Source organism: Salvelinus namaycush, chromosome 23 (assembly GCF_016432855.1).
Source record: "Salvelinus namaycush isolate Seneca chromosome 23, SaNama_1.0, whole genome shotgun sequence".
Taxonomy (NCBI): domain Eukaryota; kingdom Metazoa; phylum Chordata; class Actinopteri; order Salmoniformes; family Salmonidae; genus Salvelinus; species Salvelinus namaycush.
In genome coordinates, this window is record NC_052329.1 from 27,943,722 (window position 1) to 27,968,510 (window position 24,789).

Consider the following 24,789-nt stretch of genomic DNA (forward strand, 5'->3'; position numbering starts at 1 on the left):
CAACAGACCATGTGTTACCACGCCAGCCTAGGACCTCCACATCTGGCTTCTTCAGCTGCGGGATTGTCTGAGACCAGCCACCTGGACAGCTGATGAAAATGAGGAGTATTTTTGTCTGTAATAAAGCCCTTTTGTGGGGAAAACTCATTCTGATTGGCTGGGCCTGGCTCCCCAGTGGGTGGGCCTGGCTCCCAAGTTGGTGGAATTATGCCCTCCCAGGTCCACCCACAGCTGCGCCCCTGCCCAGTGTTGTGAAATCCATAGATTAGGGCCTAATGAATTCATTTCAATTGATTGATTTCCTTATATGAACTGTAACTCATTAAAATTGTTGAAATTGTTGTATGTTGTGTTTATATTTTTGTTCAGTATAGATATCTTTTTGAGAAAGAATACTATATTTCCCTTGACGGAGTGATGCTGAATGTAAAAAAATGGGTCAACTTACCCCACTCTTCCCTACTGGATATACAGTACCTTTTCTCATTAGATCATTCAATTCAGTGCTGTACTGTATATATTCAAATACAGGACCACACTGATATAGTATGTGTCCAAAATGGCACCCTATTCCCTATATGGCACCCTAATTCCTTATGGACGCTGAACAAAAGTAGTGCACTAAATAGGGAATAGTGTGCCATTTGGGACGGACCCATAGAAAGTCACTACAACCATGATTTTGAGACTATTGAGAGAACAATTATCCGAAAAACAATGTGTGATAAACTTGGAACTCTGGATAGAAAAAGTCTGAATTACCTACAGTAGATTTGACACATTTCCCCCCACAATTTCCCCCAAACCTGCTTTACATAGTATTATACAAGTTTAAACAATTATAAAATCAAAGGCAGGCACAAATGATAAACATTAATACATACAAAACAAATAGAAAGTGTTTCTTTAGCACCTACTGTAGGGGTCCTATACATCACATAGAATAGCCATGTGATAGAAACAATCTAAGCACTTTTCTCAAATTACACCCTATTCCCTAAATAGTGCACTACTTACAGTGCAAAATAGGGAATAGGGTACCATTTGGGATGCATATTACAGTATAACATCCAGTGGATTCTTAGGCACCTGTTGAACTTCAACATGAATCAGTCTCCATACTTCAGTACAGAGAGCAGACCTGGGTTCAAATACTATTTTAAATCCTGTAAAATACTTACGCTGTGATCAATTGAGCTTGCCTGTTGTAATGGAACCAATATAAAAGTCCCACTGGGCACTCCAGGCAGGCTAAAGCAAACATATTTGAAAGATTTCAAACAGTGTTTGAACTCAGGTCTGACAGAGAGCTACAATAGGACATTACAGTAGGACATTATAGTAGGACATTACAGTAGAACATATTCCCAGTGTTAGCAGACTATTGACAGTGGCTTGACACGGGATAACAAACATACACATTAACAACTATGACAGTTCTATGACAATTTTGCGTTCATACTGAATCCTGAATACCAGGAATACCGGTATTCGACTCTGGGCCTGGAAGGTAGAAACACTTCTGGCTTTCATTCTTTGTGGTTACATTGTGGGACTCTCTAGCCAATCAGTAACATTAATCAGTCAATCAGTCAATCAATTAACTACAAGGTAGAAAAGACAACCAGCAGTGTTGCTGCCCTACAGGCCTGGAGCTGAATAGCCCTGCTACATGGTCTTTTACCAACTCACTGGACCACCATCCATCTTACAGGACAGAGGCATCTGCTGCTTTAGCACCTTTGGACAAATCATAAACATTTTTGGGATCAAGTGTGACATCATAAAACAAAGCAATAATAAACGTGGGCAAGTGCCTTAAACAGAACAGGTTACAGGTACTTCCCTAGTTGGGGCTGTCTCCCCATAGAGATAGATTGTTTTACCTCTATGGTCTCCCCTACAGCAGAGCAGAAGAGCTGCAATATTTCAAGTAGGTTTTTGTACGGAACTAAACTCTCATTGTTGATTGTGTTGTTTCAGTTGTCTCCTCCCTCTCTTTATGTCCCAATGTAAAAATAAAAAAAATAGGCACATAAAAAATAAAAAATATATCTGTCAGCGTTTATTTTTCTGTGGTGAATGTCTATCTGTCAGTCAGTCTGTCTGTCTCAGTGGTCATGTCGAAGTCTGTCTGTCTATCAGACCTCTGAGCTGTCCAAGCCACCGCTAGTGAACCCTGATGTCATCATGGGCTCAGTGGAGCATGACGTTGCCGTGGGAACCTCCATCTTCTTCTTTTCCTGTCTGGACCGTACGGTTAGCACTATGACGATGATGATGAGGATGGTGAGGAGGAGGCCCACCAGGATCCCTATGATCAAGACCAGGCTGTCCTCGCTCTCCACAGGATGGTTCAGCTCCCTGGGCACCACACCCCGAGTGAGGACCTCCCGGTCAGGGCTGGTGCGGCGCTGGCGGCTGAGGTCCAGGGAGATATGGAGAATGTTGGTGCCACGGTTGTTGTCCAGGCCGATGTCCTCTGTTAGGTCTGGCACCCCGTTTGCTGACCGCTTGGAGCGAGATTGGGACTGGGACAGTGACAGTCCTCCTGCAGCCATAGTTTGACGCTGGGTTTCTCTGTCCATGCTGCTGTGTTGGGTCAGGGAGTGGCCTCCTGCAGCCATACTGCTGTGCTGGATGAGTGTGTGGTACTCCAGACTTCTCTTCCCGATGCCCCTGTTGGCGTTCTCTCTGGAGCGGACAGTGTAGATGGTGTGGATGAACCACTCTCTCCCTGCTGACACCTGGACACCAGAGGAACAGGGTTAGTCATAAGGGCTGGGTAGTTTACTTGACAATGAAAGGAACAATTTCTGGTCCTACTGCTGATCATTAAAGCTAGAGTCTTTCATTGAAACAATAACAACGCGACACCCTGCCTCTGTTATGGGCCTGGAGAAATGTAATGACTCTCATGAGGCATTTATAAGTGATATTCGTCAAGAATCAATGGGTGTATATCATTCATTTACAAGTTAAAGCAGTGAAAGAGAGTGTTAGAAATAGGAATTAGACAGGGATGGTTTTCTCCACTATTCTTTTCACGCTTGCTTTAGAACCACTGGCAGAAAGAATACGTCAAGATTCAAAGATAACAGGAATTGTCATCAATAAATAGTGTAGTGTAAATAAGCAGGGTGTGTGTTGTGTTATGCTGCGTATGGTCAGGGAGATCTACCTGGAACAGTGCTGTAGAGTCCATGCTGAAGCCGTCAGATCCAGGCTGTCTGACCAGGGCCAGGGCCTGAGGGTCGTCTACAGCCAGCAGAGCCCTGAACCCCACGTTACCAAACAACCTGGCCTGGGTCTCTGGCTGGGCCTTATCCTGGAGGGGGAGAAGAGGGAAACACTAGTAAACACTGTACCAACATTGGACCATGTCAAGGTGTATAGGGTATTTATGTGAATTTACCCTGTACTACATCCTTGTCTGCATCCCAAATGATCCCCACATAATGCACTACTTTTGACCAGAGCACTATGGGCCCTGTACTGTACAGTACTGTACTTACGATGATCTTGAATCTGTAGAGCAGCGAGGGAGCATCAGCCAGACAGCCATACTCATTGTTGTTGGGGTTGTACTTGGGCACGTATCCATCCGCGCCGGTGCACAGGAACACCTTCTCTATGTTACAGATAAAGGAATCTCCCAGGTTCTGGACTGGATCCACCATCACTCTGCCATAGATCATATCCCCTGGGAGGAGATCAGCTTTGAGTTAATACAGTAATGAATCAATCAATAAAACAGATAGTCAATGGGGCTACCTCCATCCCAAATAGCACCCTATTCCCTATGTAGTGCACTACTTCTGATCAGGACCCATGAGAAGGTGGTGTGTGTGAGAAGGCTGTGTTGGTTTGTAGCGTTACAGTACCTTGTGAGAAGGCTGTGTCGCTCTCCTGTCCGAAGCCCATGGATCCATCAGACAGCCACAGAGTTCTTTTAGACAGCAGCAACATCTGAGTGTTCAGACTGAACTCAGCCGCAACCGGGTCACTCACCTGGGATAGGACACACACAGTACAAAGTTTGACCATCTTAGTATAGGAAAACACATACCATTCAGTTACCATCAGAGAACAGACCAATCACAGTGTTACCATCAGCCTACACCTCCTAAGCTGTTTCCCACTACAGTACATCTCTGTGTGAACTCAAAGATTGTCATCTCACAGACATGATATTGATGTACACTCTTAGAAAAAAGGGTTCCAAAAGGGTTCTTCGGCTGTCCCCATAGGAGAACACTTTTTGGTTTCAGGTAGAACCATTTTTGGTTCCAGGTAGAACCCTTTTGAGTTCCATGTAGAACACAAATCTACAGAGGGTTCTACATGGAACCCAAAATGGTTCTACCTGCAACCAAAAGGGTTCTCGTATGGGGACAGCCAAAGAACCCTTTAAGGTTCTAGAAGATAGCACCTTTTTTTTCTAAGATTGTAGTAATGTTAATCCCAGGATGATCTGACCTGCTGGAAGCGTATGTCCAGGTCGAAGGTGACAGGTTCTCTGGGGTTACAGACAGGAGGCAGGGAGTACTCCAGACTGGGGGGAGAGGTACAGGGCAGCAGCTTCACTGTGTATGTACCTGAGTAGTCACGCACCTGGGAGAGAGAGACACAGTTATTTACTTCGGGTTGAAACTTTATTTCATCAGGTCATTTAGAACAAAAATGATCTTTTTACTTTGAGTTATTTTACACTAGTGCAGATAACACACTACGACTTAAGAAAGAAATTATGTAAATGGCATATGCTACTCCCAAGTCTTTACACTAAAGACACAGAGAAACCAGATGAAAAAATAAGAATATATTGATAACACAGTTTTAAAGATAAAAGAAAAGAAGATGCTGTCCTCACAGCGAAGTCTGATGTGAAGGTCCACTGCTGCATGGGCTGGTTGTAGGTGGGCTCGCTCCTCACCAGGCTGAGGTTAAAGGTCACCCCAGGGTGGTCCGCACACATCACCATGGACGACAGAGAGGACGCTGGGTACAGACACAGGTAAGGCTAGGCTAATAGAGAACTGAAGGGGAATATGTACAGATTTAAGCGTGTCAGAGTAGGAGTGCTGACTTAGGATCAGTTTTACATCACAATGTTTAAGATTACCTGATACTAGATTACCTGATACTAGATTACCTGATACTAGATTACCTGATACTAGATTACCTGATACTAGATCAGCACTCCCACTCTGAGACACTTGATACATATGGTGGGTTACTAGTTTAAGCCCATGGATGTACTGTATGAAAAGAGTGGATAATGTGAACATACCAGAGTGTGATATGACAAACAGTCCTCTGAATCGAGCCTCTGTTCTGAAGTTGACCACCAGACGACCCTGTTCGTTGATACGCATACTGGTGGGGTACAGGGCTCCTACAGAATACAGCCGGTCAGTCTTCCTGTCACACTGACCTAACACATCCCTACTAGTATAGCCCACCCACTGAGAAAGGTGCAGTAAAGGCCACCTACAGAATGCACCCCGTAGGTCTCACTGTCACACCAAACTAACACATCCTCATTCATTGCTGGAGAAGCAATAACATAACCATATAATCTATGCTCGAAGCACACCAGACAGTGTTGTATTTGTTTGTTTTTGCCTCATTCTGTGAAGACTGAAATGACTTTTGAATATATTTAATTTGATGTGAGACTTGCCTTGTAGCTCAGCCTCAGGAGGGCTGCCGATGCCGTCCCGCCACAAGATGGCAGTGTCGTATACAAAGGTGAGTCGTAGCTCAGACTGCAGGTCAAAATGCTGCCAGCCCCCTGCCCCCACCGGGGAGTGGAACACATAGGAGACGTGGAGGGGCACCCGGAGGGTCACATAGGACTGGACCAGATTCAACACCTAGAGAGAGACATACATCAAATCAAGCTGGATTTAACATGCATTTAAACATCATTAAACTTTACAGTAACTTTACAGTAGCACAGAAAACTAGCAATAGTAGGTTCAAGCTACAGAGGGACAGGGAAAAAAAGGAGAAATAAAGAGAGATAAATAGAGAGAGGAAAACAAAATAGTGAGAGAAATAGAGAGAAAAATAGAGAGAGAAAGCGAGAGAAAAAGAGAAAGAAAGAGAGAGAGAGAGAGAGGGCCTATAGCAGCACCTACATATTCTGCATAGATTCTGTCAGACCTGGACCCTGACAGTAAATCTCAGTAAGACAAAAAAAATGGTGTTCCAGAAAAGGTCCAGTTGCCAGGACCACAAATACAAATTCCATCTAGACACCGTTACCCTAGAGCACACAAAAAACTATACATACTTCGGCCTAAACATCAGCGCCACAGCTAACTTCCACAAAGCCGTGAACGATCTGAGAGGCAAGAAGGGCCTTGTATGCCATCAAAAGGAACATAAAATTCAACATACCAATTAAGATCTGGCTAAAGATACTTGAATCAGTTATAGAACCCATTGCCCTTTATGATTGTGAGGTCTGGGGTCCGCTCACCAACCAAGAATTCACAAAATGGGACAAACACCAAATTGAGACTTTGCATGCAGAATTCTGCAAAAAGATCCTCAGTGTACAACGTAAAACACCAAATAATGAATACAGAGCAGAATTAGGCCGATACCCACTAATTATCAAAATCCAGAAAAGAGCCGTTAAATTCTACAACCACCTAAAAGGAAGCGATTCCCAAACCTTCCATAACAAAGCAATCACCTACAGAGAAATTAACCTGGAGAAGAGCCCCCTAAGCAAGCTGGTCCTGGGGCTCTGTTCACATACACAAACAGGCCCCACAGAGCCCCAGGACAGCAACACAATTAGACCAAACCAAATCGTGAGAAAAGAAAAGATCATTACTTGACACATTGGAAAGAATTAACAAAAAAACAGAGCTGCACTTCCAAACCTCCTGCCAAACATATTTCCCTCAGATTACACAGACCCACAAAGAATTCGAAAATAAATCCAATTTTGATCAACTCCCATATCCATTGGGTGAAAGACAGTACCACAGTGTGCTATCACAGCAGCAAGATTTTTGATCTGTTGCCACAAGAAAAGGGCAACCAGTGAAGAACAAACACCATTGTAAATAGAACCTATATTTATGTTTATTTATTTTTTATTCACTTTTACTATTTGCACATAATTACAACACTGTATATAGACATAATATAACATTTGAAATGCTTTTTGGGGGGGGAACTTTGTGAGTGTAATGTTTACTGTTCATTTTTTATTGTTTATTTCACTTTTGTTTATTATCTATTTCACTTGCTTTGTCAATGTAAACATATGTTTCCCATGCCAATAAAGCCCTTAAATTGAATTGAATGGAAAGAGGGAGAGAAAGAGAGAAAGAGAGAAAGAGAGAAAGAGAGAAACAGAGAACGAGAGAAACAGAGAACGAGAGAAACAGAACGAGAGAACGAGAACGAGAGAAACAGAGAACGAGAGAAACAGAACGAGAGAACGAGAGAAACAGAGAACGAGAGAAACAGAGAACGAGAGAGCGAGAACGAGAGAGCGAGAGAGCAAGAGAGAGAGAGAGAGAGAGAGAAAGAGAGAAAGAGAGAGCAAGAGAGCAAGAGAGAGAGAGAAAGAGAGAGAGAGAGAAAGAGAGAAAGAGAAAGAGAGAAAGAGAAAGAGAGAAAGAGAGAGAAAGAGAGAGAAAGAGAGAGAAAGAGAGAGAGAGAGAGGGAGGGAGAGAGATAGTGAAATAAAAAGAGAAAGAGAGAGAAATAGTGACTGATAGAAGTACATACATTACATCAAACTTTGCTAAATGCATTTAAGCATCCACACACTTAAACATCCAACAAGCAGGGTGTTTACAAAAGGTCCCTAGTACTAGTTAATATATAGGCCTATACTAAACATTCACAAGCTGCCTATCTGTATGGAGCTTGCAAATACCTCATGGGAACAGTAGTCAGACCCACTCATAACTTGATATATGATTATGGCTTGGTCTGTATCTATATTCTATAGATTCATGTGATTATGTATGTAATAAATATAGCAGGTGTAACGGTGTTCCTCCTCCTCTTCATACGAAGAGGAGGAGTAGTGATTCGACCAAGGCGCAGCGTTGTGATATGACATGATATTTATTTAAACAAGACGAAAACAAACTATACTTGACTAACTAACAAAACAATAAACGATGTAGACTGACCTGAACGTAAGAACTTACATGTAACACGAAGAACGCACGAACCGGGAAAACAGACTACACAAAAACCGAACGAACAAACATACCGAAAACAGTCCCGTGTGGCGTAACATACACAGACACGGAAGACAATCACCCACAAACTAACAGTGTAAAACAGCCTACCTATATATGATTCTCAATCAGAGGAAATGAATAACACCTGTCCCTGATTGAGAACCATATAAGGCTAATTAACCAACACACTCCCACATAGAACAAACAACACAGACTGCCCATCCCAACTCACGCCCTGACCAACTAAACACATACAAAACAAGAGAAAACAGGTCAGGAACGTGACAGCAGGTGACATATAGAGGGTATTACGGGGGCTTATGTAGTGCTGAAGTGCATATAGCGTGATCAATGAGTTTTACTATCAGACAGCATCATACCACTTAAAACTTCTTGTCAATATGGGGGCGCTGTTTCCACTTTGTAAAAAATTGTGCCCAAATTAAACTGCCTCGTACTCTATTCTAGATCGTACAATATGCATATTATTATTACTATTAGATAGAAAACACTCTCAAGTTTCTAAAACCGTTTGAATTATATCTGTGAGTAAAACAGAACTCATTTTGCAGCAAACTTCCTGACAGGAAGTGAAAAATCTGAAATCGAGGTTCTGTTCCAGGGCCTTCCTATTCAATTGCTTGAAATCTATGGATATACATGCACTTCATACGCCTTCCACTAGATGTCAACAGGCAGTGGGAGGTGGAATGGGTTGTCTAGCTTGATCTGAGGTCGAACAAGAGCTCTTGGAATGACGTGACCACAATTTCCTTTGTCTACCAAGGCGCGGGAAGGACATCAGCATTGGCTTCTGAAAAGCGTTCGGTATAGACGGCTAATATCTCCGGCTTTGATTTTATTTGATACATGTGATAATATCATCGTAAAGTATGTTTTTTCAATATAGTTTTATCAGATTATTCAACGTTTATCGGGAGTTTTGGAGTTTTCCGTTCTCTGCGTTAGGTGAAGATGGACATCTTCGCGCCACTTGGCTAGCTAAGGTTGCTAATTCGACAGGAGAAGAGGACATTCTAAAACCAAACAACGATTTATTCTGGACAAAGGACTCCTTGTACAAGATTCTGATGGAAGCTCAGCAAAAGTAAGCACCATTTATGATGTTATTTCGTATTTCTGTGGAAAATGTTTAGTCTTATTTTCCTTCCTTTTTGCGGGCGCTGTCTCGCTATAACGTAAGCTGTTTGTTATGGTAAAGTTATTTTTAAAAATCTAACACGGCGATTGCATTAAGAACTAGTGTATCTTTCATTTGCTGTCCAACATGTATTTTTTAGTAAAGTTTATGATGAGTTCTTTGATTAGATTAGGTGACTGTCCAAAATATCTCCGGAGATTCTGGTGAATCGATGCTACATATTCACAATGTATAACCACGGTTTGCAGCTCAAAATATGCACATTTTCGAACAAAGCATAAGTGTATTGTATAACCTGATGTTATAGGACTGTCATCTGATGAAGTTGGTCAAGGTTAGTGATTAATTTTATATCTTTTGCTGTTTTTTTGCGATCGCTACCTTTGCGGTGAATGAATGCGGTTGTGTGTTTGGCTATTGTGGTAAGCTAATATAATGCTATATTGTGTTTTCGCTGTAAAACACTTTAAAAAATCAGAAATATTGGCTGGATTCACAAGATGTTTATCTTTCATTTGCTGTACACCATGTATTTTTCATAAATGTTTTATGATGAGTATTTAGGTATTTCACGTTGCTCTCTGTAATTATTGGCTGGCTGCTTTGGTGATATTTTTGATGGTAGCTGCAATGTAAAACTATGATTTATACCTCAAATATGCACATTTTCGAACAAAACATAGATTTATTGTATAACATGTTATAAGACTGTCATCTGATGAAGTTGTTTCTTGGTTAGTGACTAATTATATCTCTATTTGGTCGGTTTTGTGATAGCTACCTATGCGGTAAAAAAATTGTGAAAATATGCGGTTGAGTCTTTTGCTATTGTGGTTAGCTAATAGAAATACATATTGTGTTTTCGCTGTAAAACATTTTAAAAATCGGAAATGATGGCTGGATTCACAAGATGTTTATCTTTCATTTGCTGTATTGGACTTGTAAATTCATGAAAATTATATTATATGATATCCCTGTCGCGTTAGGCTAGGCTATGCTAGTCAGCTTTTTTGATGAGGATGCTCCCGGATGCGGGATGGGTAGCAATGGTTTAAATATACACTGAGTGTACAAAACATTTAAAACACCTGCTCTTTCCATGACATAGACTGACCAGGTAAATCCAGGTGAAAGCTATGATCCCTTATTGATGTCACTTGTTAAATCCTCTTCAATCAGTGTAGATGAAGGGGAGGAGACAGGCTAAAGAAGAATTTTTAAGCCTTTAGACAAGTGAGACATGGATTGTGTATGTGTGCCATTCAGATGGTAAATGGGTAAGACAAAATATTTAAGTGCATTTGAACCGGGTATGGTAGCAGGTGCCAGGCGCACCGGTTTGTGTCAAGAACTGCAACGCTGCTGGGCTTTTCAAGCTCAACAGTTTACCGTGTGTTTCAAAAATGGTTCACCACCCAAAGGGCATCCAGCCAACTTGACACAACTGTGGGAGGCATTGGAGTCAACATGGGCCAGCATCCCTTTCGACACCATGTAGTCCATGCCCTGATGAATTGAGGCTGTTCTAAGGGCAAAAGGGGGTGCAACGCAATATTAGGAATGTGTTCCTAATGTTTTGTACACTCAGTGTAGATACACAGTGCTGTACTGTATGGGCTGTACTAGTACTACTGGAGCTCTTATGGATTCAAGAGGGTTTACATTGACTCTGACATTTACACTGGCCACATTTCAGAGAGATGGTATCTTTTCAACAGAGTTGAATCCAGATATATAGCAACAATAGCAAACCATTCCATTTACAACTGGTGAATGTTTGGTTGTGTTATTCAATTATTGATTTGTCAACAATGAGGATAAAGCCATCCCATTCTGAAGTTAATCATGCTATCCAGACATAACAATCCAGGCGGTTGATTTGTTCTATTGTACTTGGAACCCTTAAACAACAGCTAGACAACAGCAAGAAAAAGAACCAGAGAGAAAGAGAAAAAGAGAGAGCGAAAGAGATAGAAAGGGAGGGAGAAAGATAGAGAGAGAGAGCGAGAGAGAAGGAAGGAGGAGAGAGAAAGTAGAGGGATTTGAATGGTATCTGCTCCAATCCGGTGACCTATGAGAGGGGTACCTGTCTGCACTAGCTCTCCCTTCATGATGGGACCTGCCTATGCCCTGGGCGAGAGAGAGGGGGGGGCGAGAGAGAAAGAAGAGGAGAAAAGCGAGAGAGAGAGAGAGAGAGAGAAAGGAGAGAGAGAAGGAAAGAGGGGAGAGAGATCGATCTCAGAGAACTGGTAGAACCCAGAGAGAGCTGAGGCAGATGATTTGCTGTATGACCCTGGCACTGCCTGCTGAGACCTAATGGATTCCTGTGGTCTGATAAGCTGGGGACAAAGCCTCTCACCATGACACACAGACACAGAGAGACAGAGTCAGTCCCAGCACGGTGAGAGGCCAGTCTGGGGCCCCAAGCTTGGTCGGACTCAGTCTCTCTGTACTCCTCAACCTCTCCACTCAGCCCCCCAGCCTCCCAGTCAGTCGGTCAGACCCTTAAGGGCTTCTCAGGTCAGAGAAAACACAGGGGCACAAATAATGTTCCTCTAGACAAGAGCTATTGAGTTTCTGTTTGTTCTTCCTGACCACACTGATTGAAGCTTACAGTACAACTCACCTGTAGGACAGCTCATATGGATGTGACACAGGCAGACCCTGCAGTAGGGGTATAGGGTTTCTGGGTGAATAGAGACATGTCTGTAGTACCTGGCGGGGTCTCATTCTCTCTCTTAGTTATGGATCTTACTTAAAACAACACAGTGAAGCTTAATGCACCTCAGTCTCTGGCTATGTATCAAATGGCAACTTATTCCCTATGGGCCCTGGTCAAATGCATTACAAAACAAAGGGAATAGTGTGCCATTTGGGCCAGTGATACTTAAAGCACCTCAGTCTGTTGTCACATGGCTGCCAGCGACTAGCAACAGAACGTCAAACCTGCAGATAGGAGGGACATTGACCAAGTGCAACCAGTGTTGGTATACAGTACTAAGGCAGACCCTGACATTCAGGATTATCAAGTGCTGATCAACTCCGACCTCTCCCACAAAGCTCTGTCTGATCAGAATATTAACTTATTTCAGTTTCAACGTAAACAAATGGGCTAACGCTGGATTACAACCTGTCAGAAGGTAAGTCATAAAGTGTGGAGGAAGTTTACTTTACAAGAGAATGATGATCACCGCCTCCATAAAATATTATTATCTTATACTTCCTATGTATCTTAACTCATCCATGTTTGCATGCAATATCCATTTACAGTATCATTTATCTTGCAAAATGGAATTTCACTTTATATAGAATGTAATGATATTCCATGGAGTTGGTGTCTTTTCAACCATACAATATGCTTAACCTTAAATTGGGTTAGTAGTTAGCCTCTCATAACTTCTACATGCACTGTTGATTTCTTTCCTTTACACACGCACGCGCACGCGCACGCGCACACACACACATTGCTAGGAGGCTTCTAGTTGATGATCTACAGCAGGGAGGATCTGTAGCATGAGGAGACCTTTACCACAACATGTCCTTAGCTCCTGTGTGTGTGTGTGTGTGTGTGTGTGTGTGTGTGTGTGTGTGTGTGTGTGTGTGTGTGTGTGTGTGTGTGTGTGTGTGTGTGTGTGTGTGTGTGTGTGTGTGTGTGTGTGTGTGTGTGTGTCTAGCGTGAGGAGACCTTAACCATACCAAGACCTTTGCTCTCTCTCTCTCTGCAGACAGCTCTTCTCTCTGCAGGCATCTCTCCTCTCTGCAGGCATCTCTTTATGACCGCAGCCCGCTTAATTAAGTGCTAGTGAACTAATATACTGACTGGGGTTTAACTACACTGAAGTGACTGGTGGTTTCCAAGGGAAATCTACATGACAGGAGCACTGAACCATGTGACCAGGGTTTGAGATCTCCACTCAGGGAGGGAGGGAGGGAGGGAGGGAGGGAAGGAGGGAGGAGAGGGAGGGATGGATGGAGGGAGAGAGAGAGAGAGAGGGAGGGAGAGATGGAGAGAGGGAGGGAGGGAGGGAGGGAGAGGGAGGGAAGTAGGGAGGGAGAGAGGGAGGGATGGAGGGAGAGAGAGAGAGAGAGGGAGGGAGAGAGAGATGGAGAGAGGGAGGGAGGGAGAGGGAGGGAAGTAGGGAGGGAGAGAGAAGTAGGGAGGGAGTTTAAGGGAGCGTTTAAGACCTGTAAGAGCGGTCCCTCCCTCAACACAGCAGCAGCTGTTTAAAGGGCACAGCACAGAAAAGGGCAGAAGGTTTTAATAATGGTGCTGTGAATGTTGGAGAAGCCATTTTGCCAAGAGAAATAGCAGGCCTCGTGATGAGTTGTGGGAATCCATAAAGCCCTGTGTTTGGTTAGTTATTAGTGGTGAGGTTAAGATGGGCTTTAGAAGAACAACGTCTGAGAGGGGTAGCTAACAGAGATGTGGCTGTAAAGGATTCTGTCGGTGAATAGGAAAATTACAAGAACTGACAGGAAAGAACTGGAGGTCAAATACTGAGCAAGTAAATCCTGACATCTTTTCCCAAGAAGTCATCATGACACCTCTTCCCAAGAAATCATCATGACATCTCTTCCCAAGAAATCATCATGACATCTCTTTCCAAGAAATCATCATGACATCTCTTCCCAAGAAATCATCATGACATCTCTTCCCAAGAAATCATCATGACATCTCTTTCCAAGAAATCATCATGACATCTCTTCCCAAGAAATCATCATGACATCTCTTTCCAAGAAATCATCATGACATCTCTTCCCAAGAAGTCATCATGACATCTCTTCCCAAGAAATCATCATGACATCTCTTCCCAAGAAATCATCATGACATCTCTTCCAAAGAAATCATCATGACACCTCTCCCCATACTTATTTTGCAATTGGTCAGTGGTCTGGTGGGATTGTGGGGTGGAGCAGCTCACCTGTCTGTCTGTTCTGATAGTGCCCCCCACAGGCGCGCGCACACACACACACACACACACACACACACACACACACACACACACACACACACACACACACACACACACACACACACACACACACCACACACTGCTCTCTCACCTGTCCGTCTGTACCGATGGTCCCTCCACAGTCTGACAGTAGCTCAGACATGTCATAGTAACTAGTGAACTCCCATAGACAAGCCTCTAGGTTGAGGTTCCTGTAGAAGCGCAGTATGCTGGATCCCCTCAGGGGGGCGCTGTACTGGTAGGGAGAGGTCTCCCCGATCACCTCAGGGTTCTTGGTGGCGTCTGTGATGAAGCCGTGGCGGGTCTTGACCTCGGTGAAGTCCAGCAGGTTAGAACAGCGGTGGTTCCCCACACGAGTACCATCAGGACTCAACGTCAGCTCAAAGTTAGACAGAGGACGGGTGGAGACCACGGGGAGCATGCCTGGGAGAGGAGAGAGGGGAGACAAGGGGTTAGGAGAGAGAAAGGCAGGGGCGGGAGATAGAGAGTGAGAAATAGAGAGTGAGAAAGAACGACAGAGAGAGAGAAAGAGTGTCAGAAATAGAGCAAGAGAGAAAGAGAAAGAGAGAGAAACTAGAAGTCTCTGTGTTCTTCACCGTCTATGTGTGGCATGGTGACAGTGATCTTGATGAGGTTGGGGTGGTCTGGGTCCTCTGCTCCGGTGTAGCGTAGCTTGGCAGAGAAGGGCTCAGCGCCCACTGTACCCACCACACGAGGCTGGCACATACCATTCTCTATACTGATGGAGACTATGGAGCTGCTGAGTTCCAGGCCATCGTCTCCGTTAGAGTTCACAGCCCGGGCTGCACACTGCACCCTAGAGCCAGCCTGGAGGGAGAGACACACATCTCAAATCAATACAGTCAACTGGATCATTCATTTAGTAGTGGTGGGCATCTGATATCAATACAGTCAACTCAATCACATCAATACAGCCAACTCAATCACATCAATACAGCCAACTCAATCACATCAATACAGTCAACTCAATCACATCAATACAGCCAACTCAATCACATCAATTCAGCCAACTCAATCACATCAATACAGTCAACTCAATCACATCAATTCAGCCAACTCAATCACATCAATACAGCCAACTTAATCACATCAATACAGTCAACTCAAACACATCAATACAGCCAACTCAATCACATCAATACAGTCAACTCAATCACATCAATACAGTCAACTCAATCACATCAATACAGCCAACTCAATCACATCAATACAGTCAACTCAATCACATCAATACAGTCAACTCAATCACACCAATACAGTCAACTCAATCACATAAATACAGTCAACTGAATCACATCAATACAGCCAACTCAATCACATCAATACAGCCAACTCAATCACATCAATACAGCCAACTCAATCACATCAATACAGTCAACTCAATCACATCAATACAGTCAACTCAATCACATCAATACAGTCAACTCAATCACATCAATACAGTCAACTCAATCACACCAATACAGTCAACTCAATCACATCAATACAGTCAACTCAATCACATCAACACAGTCAACTCAATCACATCAATACAGTCAACTCAATCACATCAATACAGTCAACTCAATCACATCAATACAGTCAACTCAATACAGTCAACTCAATCACATTAAAACAGTCAACTCAATCACATCAATACAGTCAACTCAATCACATCAATACAGTCAACTCAATCACATCAATACAGTCAACTCAATCACATCAATAGTCAACTCAATCACATCAATACAGTCAACTCAATCACATCAACACAGTCAACTCAATCACATCAATACAGTCAACTCAATCACATCAATACAGTCAACTCAATCACATCAATACAGTCAACTCAATCACATCAATACAGTCAACTCAATCACATCAATACAGTCAACTCAATACAGTCAACTCAATCACATCAATACAGTCAACTCAATCACATCAATACAGTCAACTCAATCACATCAATACAGCCAACTCAATCACATCAATACAGCCAACTCAATCACATCAATACAGTCAACTCAATCACATCAATACAGTCAACTCAATCACATCAATACAGTCATGTCAATCACATCAATACAGTCAACTCAATCACATCAATACAGTCAACTCAATACAGTCAACTCAATCACATTAAAACAGTCAACTCAATCACATCAATACAGTCAACTCAATCACATCAATACAGTCAACTCAATCACATCAATACAGTCAACTCAATCACATCAATACAGCCAACTCAATCACATCAATACAGTCAACTCAATCACATCAATACAGTCAACTCAATCACATCAATACAGCCAACTCAATCACATCAATACAGTCAACTCAATCACATCAATACAGCCAACTCAATCACATCAATACAGTCAACTCAATCACATCAATACAGTCAACTCAATCACATCAATACAGTCAACTCAATCACATCATGCAGTCAACTCAATCACATCAATACAGCCAACTCAATCACATCAATACAGTCAACTCAATCACATCAATACAGTCAACTCAATCACATCAATACAGTCAACTCAATCACATCAATACAGTCAACTCAATCACATCAATACAGTCAACTCAATCACATCAACACAGTCAACTCAATCACATCAATACAGTCAACTCAATCACATCAATACAGTCAACTCAATCACATCAATACAGTCAACTGAATCACATCAATACAGCCAACTCAATCACATCAATACAGCCAACTCAATACAGCCAACTCAATCACATCAATACAGCCAACTCAATACAGTCAACTGAATCACATCAATACAGTCAACTCAATAACATCAATACAGTCAACTCAATAACATCAATACAGTCAACTCAATACAGTCAACTCAATCACATCAATACAGCCAACTCAATACAGTCAACTGAATCACATCAATACAGTCAACTCAATAACATCAATACAGCCAACTCAATAACATCAATACAGTCAACTCAATACAGTCAACTCAATCACATCAATACAGTCAACTCAATCACATCAATACAGTCAACTCAATCACATCAATACAGTCAACTCAATCACATCAATACAGTCAACTCAATCACATCAATACAGTCAACTCAATCACATCAATACAGCCAACTCAATCACATCAATACAGTCAACTCAATACAGTCAACTCAATCACATCAATACAGTCAACTCAATACAGTCAACTCAATCACATCAATACAGTCAACTCAATAACATCAATACAGTCAACTCAATACAGTCAACTCAATCACATCAATACAGTCAACTCAATCACATCAATACAGTCAACTCAATCACATCAATACAGTCAACTCAATCACATAAATACAGTCAACTCAATCACATCAATACAGTCAACTCAATCACATCAATACAGCCAACTCAATCACATCAATACAGCCAACTCAATACAGCCAACTCAATCACATCAATACAGCCAACTCAATACAGTCAACTGAATCACATCAATACAGTCAACTCAATCACATCATGCAGTCAACTCAATCACATCAATACAGCCAACTCAATCACATCAATACAGCTAACTCAATACAGTCAACTCAATCACATCAATACAGCCAACTCAATAACATCAATACAGTCAACTCAATACAGTCAACTCAATCACATCAATACAGTCAACTCAATCACATCAATACAGTCAACTCAATCACATCAATACAGTCAACTCAATCACATCAATACAGTCAACTCAATCACATCAATACAGTCAACTCAATCACATCAATACAGTCAACTCAATCACATCAATACAGTCAACTCAATCACATCAATACAGTCAACTCAATCATTCACTTTAGGTCTTTTCAGAGGTTCAACTCTTTGACTGAGCCAGTCCAAATTCACACTCAGTTCACTGATAATGTGTTCTCTACCTGGAAATAGACAGAGTCCAAGGTGATGATCTTGGAGGAGGAGAAGAAGGTATCAAAGTCCACCTCTCTCATGGAGCTGGTGACCCCGTCCAGGCTGGTTGGAGCGCTGATCAACCATCGATAGCGTGTCAGCGTGTCATTGATGTGCTCGCTGATGCAGATGGAGCCAGTCTTGTCGTAGTCAGGGTACTTAGGGTTACAAGCCTGAGGGAGGGAGAGAGGGAGGGAGGAGAGAGGGAGGCGGGAGTGAGAGAGGGAGGGAGGAGAGAGGAGACAGTGTTTGGGAATGAGGCAAAATATACTGTAATACATCACTCACCTGTGCTTCAATATCAAATTAAATCCTAATTGAATCCTAATTGACATATTCCTAAACCAAAGAAACAACTTCGTTTTTAAAGTAAATTAAGACCAGACAGTGAATACATTTACATTTACATTTAAGTCATTTAGCAGACGCTCTTATCCAGAGCGACTTACAAATTGGCCTTCGTCCTAAATGGCATCCTATTCCCTATATAGTGCACTTCCCTATGGGACTCTGACCAAATGTAGTGCACTAAACTGAGAATAGGGTGGCATTTGGGACGAACCTCTGGACTGGGAGGTTAAAAGTCCCTGATAAACCATTCTCCGTACCGTGACACAGACGACGGGGTAGCCTGCCACCAAAGGGGTGTTTCTGGCCCTGGAGGTGTCGTCATACTGCAGTAAGGAGAACACCTGGGGGACGGAGGGGAAGGTGACATCCGCCATGCTGTTGGTCTCCTCTATGTAGATAATGGCCTTACTCATCTGGGGACGGACAGAAAATAAACAGATCAAACATAAAAGTGTTGTTAAAGGTAGTGATACACGACGTAAACAGTATTATCGGGCCAACTAACGCAACAACAAAACCTCTCTCTTGTTCTTGTCCCTCAGCTTTCACGTTGAAGGTAAGTGAAGCGTACCCGCTTATCTGCAATATTCTTCGTTCATCCTGCTACTTGTGTCAACGTCATATTGCTGAGTCTATGTGATGTTATTGTTCCAGTCCTCACCTGCGTCTCAGCCACCATGTTCTCATCAGGTTTCAGGTGGACAGTGAAGGCTTCTCTCATCTCTCTGACTCCATCATACAAGATCTCCACCTCGACGTAGTGCTCTGTGTCACCCTCCTTGAACTCAATGTCTGGGTTAAACAACAGCAACACGGCTCTAAGTTAGACAGGAAACATCTAAACACTGCAGATACCGAGTTACCTTATCAAGAGGATTATTTCCATAGGGTCAGGATCCTAATCAGATCACACTGTCAGGAAAAACACATGGCCTTATTGATGTGAGAGGTTGTGAGATGTTGATGTGTGAGATGTTGTAACATTTCTCACCTTCAGATACAGGATGGTAGTCCTCTCCGGAGGTGGCTGATCCGTCCTTGGTGTGGACGCGGACCACAGAGACCTTGGAGGTGTCTCCTACCCTCAGCACTGGGATCTTCACCATGGACACCTGGCCTGCCCCGCTAGGCTCACTCACACTGAACTTAGTCTCCCCAAACTTGATGATGGCCTCTGGGGATAACATGTATGGGAGTCAGACATGGACCAGTGTGAACTCAGCAATGTTACAAACAGACACACAAAGTAGAATGAGCTGAAGACACACACCCCAAAACAAATGAACAAGATGCAGACTAGCAGATTATGAACTTGAGAAAATAAGGGAAGTAATGCAATATGTATCTGGGACTATTATAGAGTGAGCAACTTCTATTTTCTACAGATGAAATGATTCCATCTATGAGTCAGTCAGTCTTACTGTCTGCCTCGTCCTTGATCTTGACCAGAGTCTCGTTCTGTTTCCCGATGGACGCTCCGAACGGAGACTCACTGCGGGGCGACCCCAACACCAGCCTCAGCTCCTCCTCCTCCTCATGCTCCGTGTCATCAACCAGAGACAGAACACACGGCTTCTCCACCTCCCCTGGAAAGAGAGGGAAGGGATAGAGATGGAGATGGGAGGAAAAAGAGAGAGAGATTGAGATCAAGAGAGATTAGCAAAAAGGAGTAACCAGTTGTTGAAAAAAACGATACCCTTTTGGCCTACGAGGTGTTCCTTGTGTCAGTGTGTTAGCAGTTTTTTTACAGTGTTTTACAGAATAGTTTTTAGTGTTACCTGTTTTTTTACAGTGTATTACAGAATAGTTTTCAGTGTTACCTGGTAGGAAGGTGATGATGGAAGCGTCTGTGTTGGGTCGTTCGTTGAAGTCCATCATGACCTGAGCGGTGCCCTGTCTGGTGTAACAGCGGACCGTTGACCTGTAACTGATGTCTCCACTACGATACACCACGACTGAGATCTGACCTGAGTTCTCATGCCCCATGTACATGGCATCATGGAACTGCACCTTGGGCACTGTTAGAGGACAATCACATCAACAAATCATCTACATTAGATCAAGTGCATAGAGAAACAGTGTTGATCATAACCATGACAGAATGCTCATAACTGTCTACAGCTGATCTTATAATGCACTATAAGCCTTTAAAAAGGCTTTAGAAATGCATTTATATGGACACTTACAGTAACGTGATACCAAAGTTTTAATTGGCAGCATTGTTCAATCGTCTTTACTGGTGTTGGTATGTCTCGGAGATGCCCTGTTTTGTCAGAGCAAGGTATGATATGTTTCTAAACTTTTGAATGAAATGCCAGTGCCCGTTTTAATCTATATTTATAGTTCATTGATAATTAGACGCATTCTGACAAGTCAGATACGTGGTGACTAAATCAGCTAGGTTCACTCACAGTCAGATACGTTGTGACTAAATCAGCTAGGTTCACTCACAGTCAGATACGTTGTGACTAAATCAGCTAGGTTCACTCACAGTCAGATACGTTGTGACTAAATCAGCTAGGTTCACTCACAGTCAGATACGTTGTGACTAAATCAGCTAGGTTCACTCACAGTCAGATAGGTTGTGACTAAATCAGCTAGGTTCACTCACAGTCAGATACGTGGTGACTAAATCAGCTAGGTTCACTCACAGTCAGATACGTTGTGACTAAATCAGCTAGGTTCACTCACAGTCAGATACGTTGTGACTAAATCAGCTAGGTTCACTCACAGTCAGATACGTTGTGACTAAATCAGCTAGGTTCACTCACAGTCAGATACGTTGTGACTAAATCAGCTAGGTTCACTCACAGTCAGATACGTGGTGACTAAATCAGCTAGGTTCACTCACAGTCAGATACGTTGTGACTAAATCAGCTAGGTTCACTCACAGTCAGATACGTTGTGACTAAATCAGCTAGGTTCACTCACAGTCAGATACGTGGTGACTAAATCAGCTAGGTTCACTCACAGTCAGATACGTTGTGACTAAATCAGCTAGGTTCACTCACAGTCAGATACGTTGTGACTAAATCAGCTAGGTTCACTCACAGTCAGATACGTTGTGACTAAATCAGCTAGGTTCACTCACAGTCAGATACGTGGTGACTAAATCAGCTAGGTTCACTCACAGTCAGATACGTGGTGACTAAATCAGCTAGGTTCACTCACAGTCAGATACGTTGTGACTCGAACTGTGTCCCAAATGGCACCCTTTTCCCCATATAGTGCACTCATTTTGTTAAAAGTAGTGCACTACATAGGGAATAAGGTGGCATTTGGAATAAGGTGGCATTTGGGACGCAGTATATCAGCACAATTCACTCACGGTCAGAGACGGAGTCGTTGATGAGGATGGTGGCCTTCCCCGGTTCTCCCAGGATGCCGTTCATGGGCATGCGGAGGATCAGCTCGAATGTCTCGGTCCCCTCCAGCACCGGCTGACCCAGGTCATCCAGGATGGTAACCCTGAACGTCTGCTGGCTGACCCCCGGGGCAAAGTCCAGGTTCCTGCTGATGCCGACGTAGTCCACACCGGCTAGAGGAGAGGAGAAACAGTCAATACCCACTAGAGGAGAGAGAGGGACTGAGCACTCCTACTCTGAGACTTGATACATATGGGCCTAGATCTCCTATGACTCTATAATTCACAGGAGTATCATCAGTAGTGGTGAGTTAGATGAAAGGAAATACCACAACATGTTGATCAAATGTTGCTTCCTCTCAACAGTACATAGCAGTGAGGGAGCACTAGGAATCTGTGTGAGGATTAAGACTGCAGTAGCATGAGACATCTGATATCTCCCTAGGTCACCAGGAGGGTGTAAACATGTTCTTCATCCACTCAGAGCTATGAAGAGGCAGGGTGTTGATGGCATGGCCTTTACCCCCCTGACTGCTTCCAACCCTACAGTAGCTATGGACGTCTGACCCACAGACCCAACTATGTGTTTCTGAACCAGCTTTGTGTGTTCCTCTGCTTGGAACTGCATTATAAAGCAGTTCCAAGCTGAGACTGCCATCCCAAGCTGTGTCTGCTTCTCAACAGATTAGATTAGTCTCAATAATATTTTGCTGAGGGCTGGAGATGAGATCATTAAGAAGTGAGAGGGAAAGAGAGACCGTGGGGAGGGAGAGAGAAAGGGAGGAGTGAGGGAGGAGGGGAGGAGATAGAGAGGAGTGGGGGGTTAGGAGGAGTGAGAAAGAGAGAGACAAAGAGAAAGAGAGAGAGCGCAAGGAAGATGAGGAGTGCTCGGGGCAGGAGATAAGAGAAAGGCTGCAGGCAGGGGGAAGGTTTTAGTTTCAGGAGATATATGGATACTCTCTTTATCCAGACTTATACACCAGTGTGTGAGGGATTCAGTCTACATTCCTCTGTCTTTACTCAATCCAGCTTTATTCCCAACACTGTCCCTCCCAACTCTGTCCCTCCCAACTCTGTCCATCCCAACCCTGTCCCTCCCAACCCTGTCCCTCCCAACCTTGTCCCTCCCAACCCTGTCCCTCCCAACCCTGAAGGCCAACCCTCCTCTGCACCTTCCAACAGCTACCAGACTGGGGTTAAGTACCAAATGGTACCCTATCTGCTATGGGTCCTGGTCAATAGCTGGGGCTGAGCAGAGCACTGTTTACATTCCAGAGGCCATATAACATCCCAACACATCCAGCCTGCGTTGCTCTGGGCGTTCTCTCTGCTTCCACACCACCAGAGTGACAGACAGACAAACCCCGAGGAGGACTAAAGCATATTGTTCCACCTGGTTAACCTTTCCCTAAGCTCTATATGGCTCTTTAAATACAGCGCTAAAGCCAGTGTGCTGTAACACAAAGACAGTGTATTGTAGTACAGTCCCCTGTGTGAGAGCAGTGTGTTGTATTGTAGGGACAGGACCACCGACCTTCAGCAGACAGTGTGCTGTCATAGACATACAGTGTGTTGTGTTGTGTTGTATAGTGTTGTGTTGTTTTGTGTTGTATTGTATTGTATCTACCTTCAGCAGAGACAGGGTCTGTTTTCCTGGAGCGTACAGTGACCGTGGCTGTTTTAGAGAGGTCAGTGCCTGTCCTATACACCTTGACCTCCACATAACCATCACTCTCATCCACATGGTAGTCTGTGCCTCCGAAGTAGAATACTGGAGCTGTGGAAGAGAGGAAACACAGATGTTATACATCAGGATCATGTTTCAGTCAGTTTCACAGCTGGATACCGTCTGATGTAATTATTGAGTTGAATTTGTAATAACCCACTTTCAACTACAATTGCTTCTGAGGACAGAACTAAATGACTGCACATTGAGCCACTAGCTGGCACTCAACACAACACAACACTAGTAATTTGTAGCCCTTAAAGCACCTGAATTACAGTATAGTACATTTGAGAGGATGTTAATCTGTAAGATGTACAGAATGTAAATGTAAAGACTAGAAGCCTGAAAACATCACTCTATTTCTGTGTCTGATTGAAAGCTCTATTTCTGTGTCTGATTGAAAGGAGCCGGTGCAGTGTAGTCGACTCTGGTAGAGGAGTGTGTTTGTGTTTGTGTGTGCGAATGTAGAGGAGTTGGAGGAGTTCAGGCCTGCCTGACTGCAATTAGTACTTTCCTGAGCCCAGATTCCTCTAGAGTCAATCTCCCCCACACTGTTCTGTTCCTCTCACACTCTCTCACTTTCTCTTGCTTTCTCTCTCTCTCTCTCTATCTTTATCACTATCTCTCTCTCTCTCTCTCTATCCCTCTCTCTATCTCTCTATATCCCCCCCCCCTCTCTCTCTCTCTCTCTCTCTCTCTCTCTCTCTCTCTCTCTATCCCTATCTCTATCTCTCTATATCCCTCTCTCTCTCTCTTTATCCCTCTCTCTCTCTCTTTATCCCTCTCTCCCTCTCGGTACTTCGCGTGCTGTGAATAGGGCTGGTTCTTGGGAAGTTGCTGTCAACTAACATCACAGCTGACTCAAACAACCAGAAACACAGGGAGGGTGTTGATTGAGCGTAACGGCCCTCACAGTAAGAGTAGGACCCTGGGCTCATTTACTGTACGTTCTGGGAAAATAAACAACTTTGAGGTAAACTGGAGTGGCAGTTGTTGGCTCTGAATTATATGAATTATATGAGCGCTTTACTCATTTTTTTTGTGTGAA

At 43.3% G+C, this 24,789-nt stretch overlaps 1 protein-coding gene across 1 annotated transcript in view; it reads right to left on the reverse strand.

Moving 5' to 3' along the window:
* Window positions 1-399: 399 nt before the first annotated feature.
* Window positions 400-24,789, reverse strand: part of frem2b (FRAS1 related extracellular matrix 2b) — a 136,152-nt gene continuing 111,762 nt past the window's right edge. Inside the window, exons 10-28 of the mRNA XM_038961809.1 lie at window positions 23,643-23,792; window positions 21,980-22,189; window positions 20,472-20,669; window positions 20,073-20,237; window positions 19,643-19,825; window positions 19,313-19,443; window positions 18,909-19,064; window positions 18,270-18,473; window positions 14,960-15,191; window positions 14,455-14,786; window positions 5,687-5,879; window positions 5,294-5,398; window positions 4,874-5,001; window positions 4,480-4,614; window positions 3,885-4,011; window positions 3,516-3,703; window positions 3,182-3,328; window positions 2,630-2,747; window positions 400-2,551 (exon numbers count right to left, since the gene is read on the reverse strand). Of these exons, the coding sequence (XP_038817737.1) occupies window positions 2,142-2,551; window positions 2,630-2,747; window positions 3,182-3,328; window positions 3,516-3,703; window positions 3,885-4,011; window positions 4,480-4,614; window positions 4,874-5,001; window positions 5,294-5,398; window positions 5,687-5,879; window positions 14,455-14,786; window positions 14,960-15,191; window positions 18,270-18,473; window positions 18,909-19,064; window positions 19,313-19,443; window positions 19,643-19,825; window positions 20,073-20,237; window positions 20,472-20,669; window positions 21,980-22,189; window positions 23,643-23,792 (3,512 nt within the window). The 3' untranslated portion in view covers window positions 400-2,141. The remainder of the gene's footprint in view (window positions 2,552-2,629; window positions 2,748-3,181; window positions 3,329-3,515; window positions 3,704-3,884; window positions 4,012-4,479; window positions 4,615-4,873; window positions 5,002-5,293; window positions 5,399-5,686; window positions 5,880-14,454; window positions 14,787-14,959; window positions 15,192-18,269; window positions 18,474-18,908; window positions 19,065-19,312; window positions 19,444-19,642; window positions 19,826-20,072; window positions 20,238-20,471; window positions 20,670-21,979; window positions 22,190-23,642; window positions 23,793-24,789) is intronic.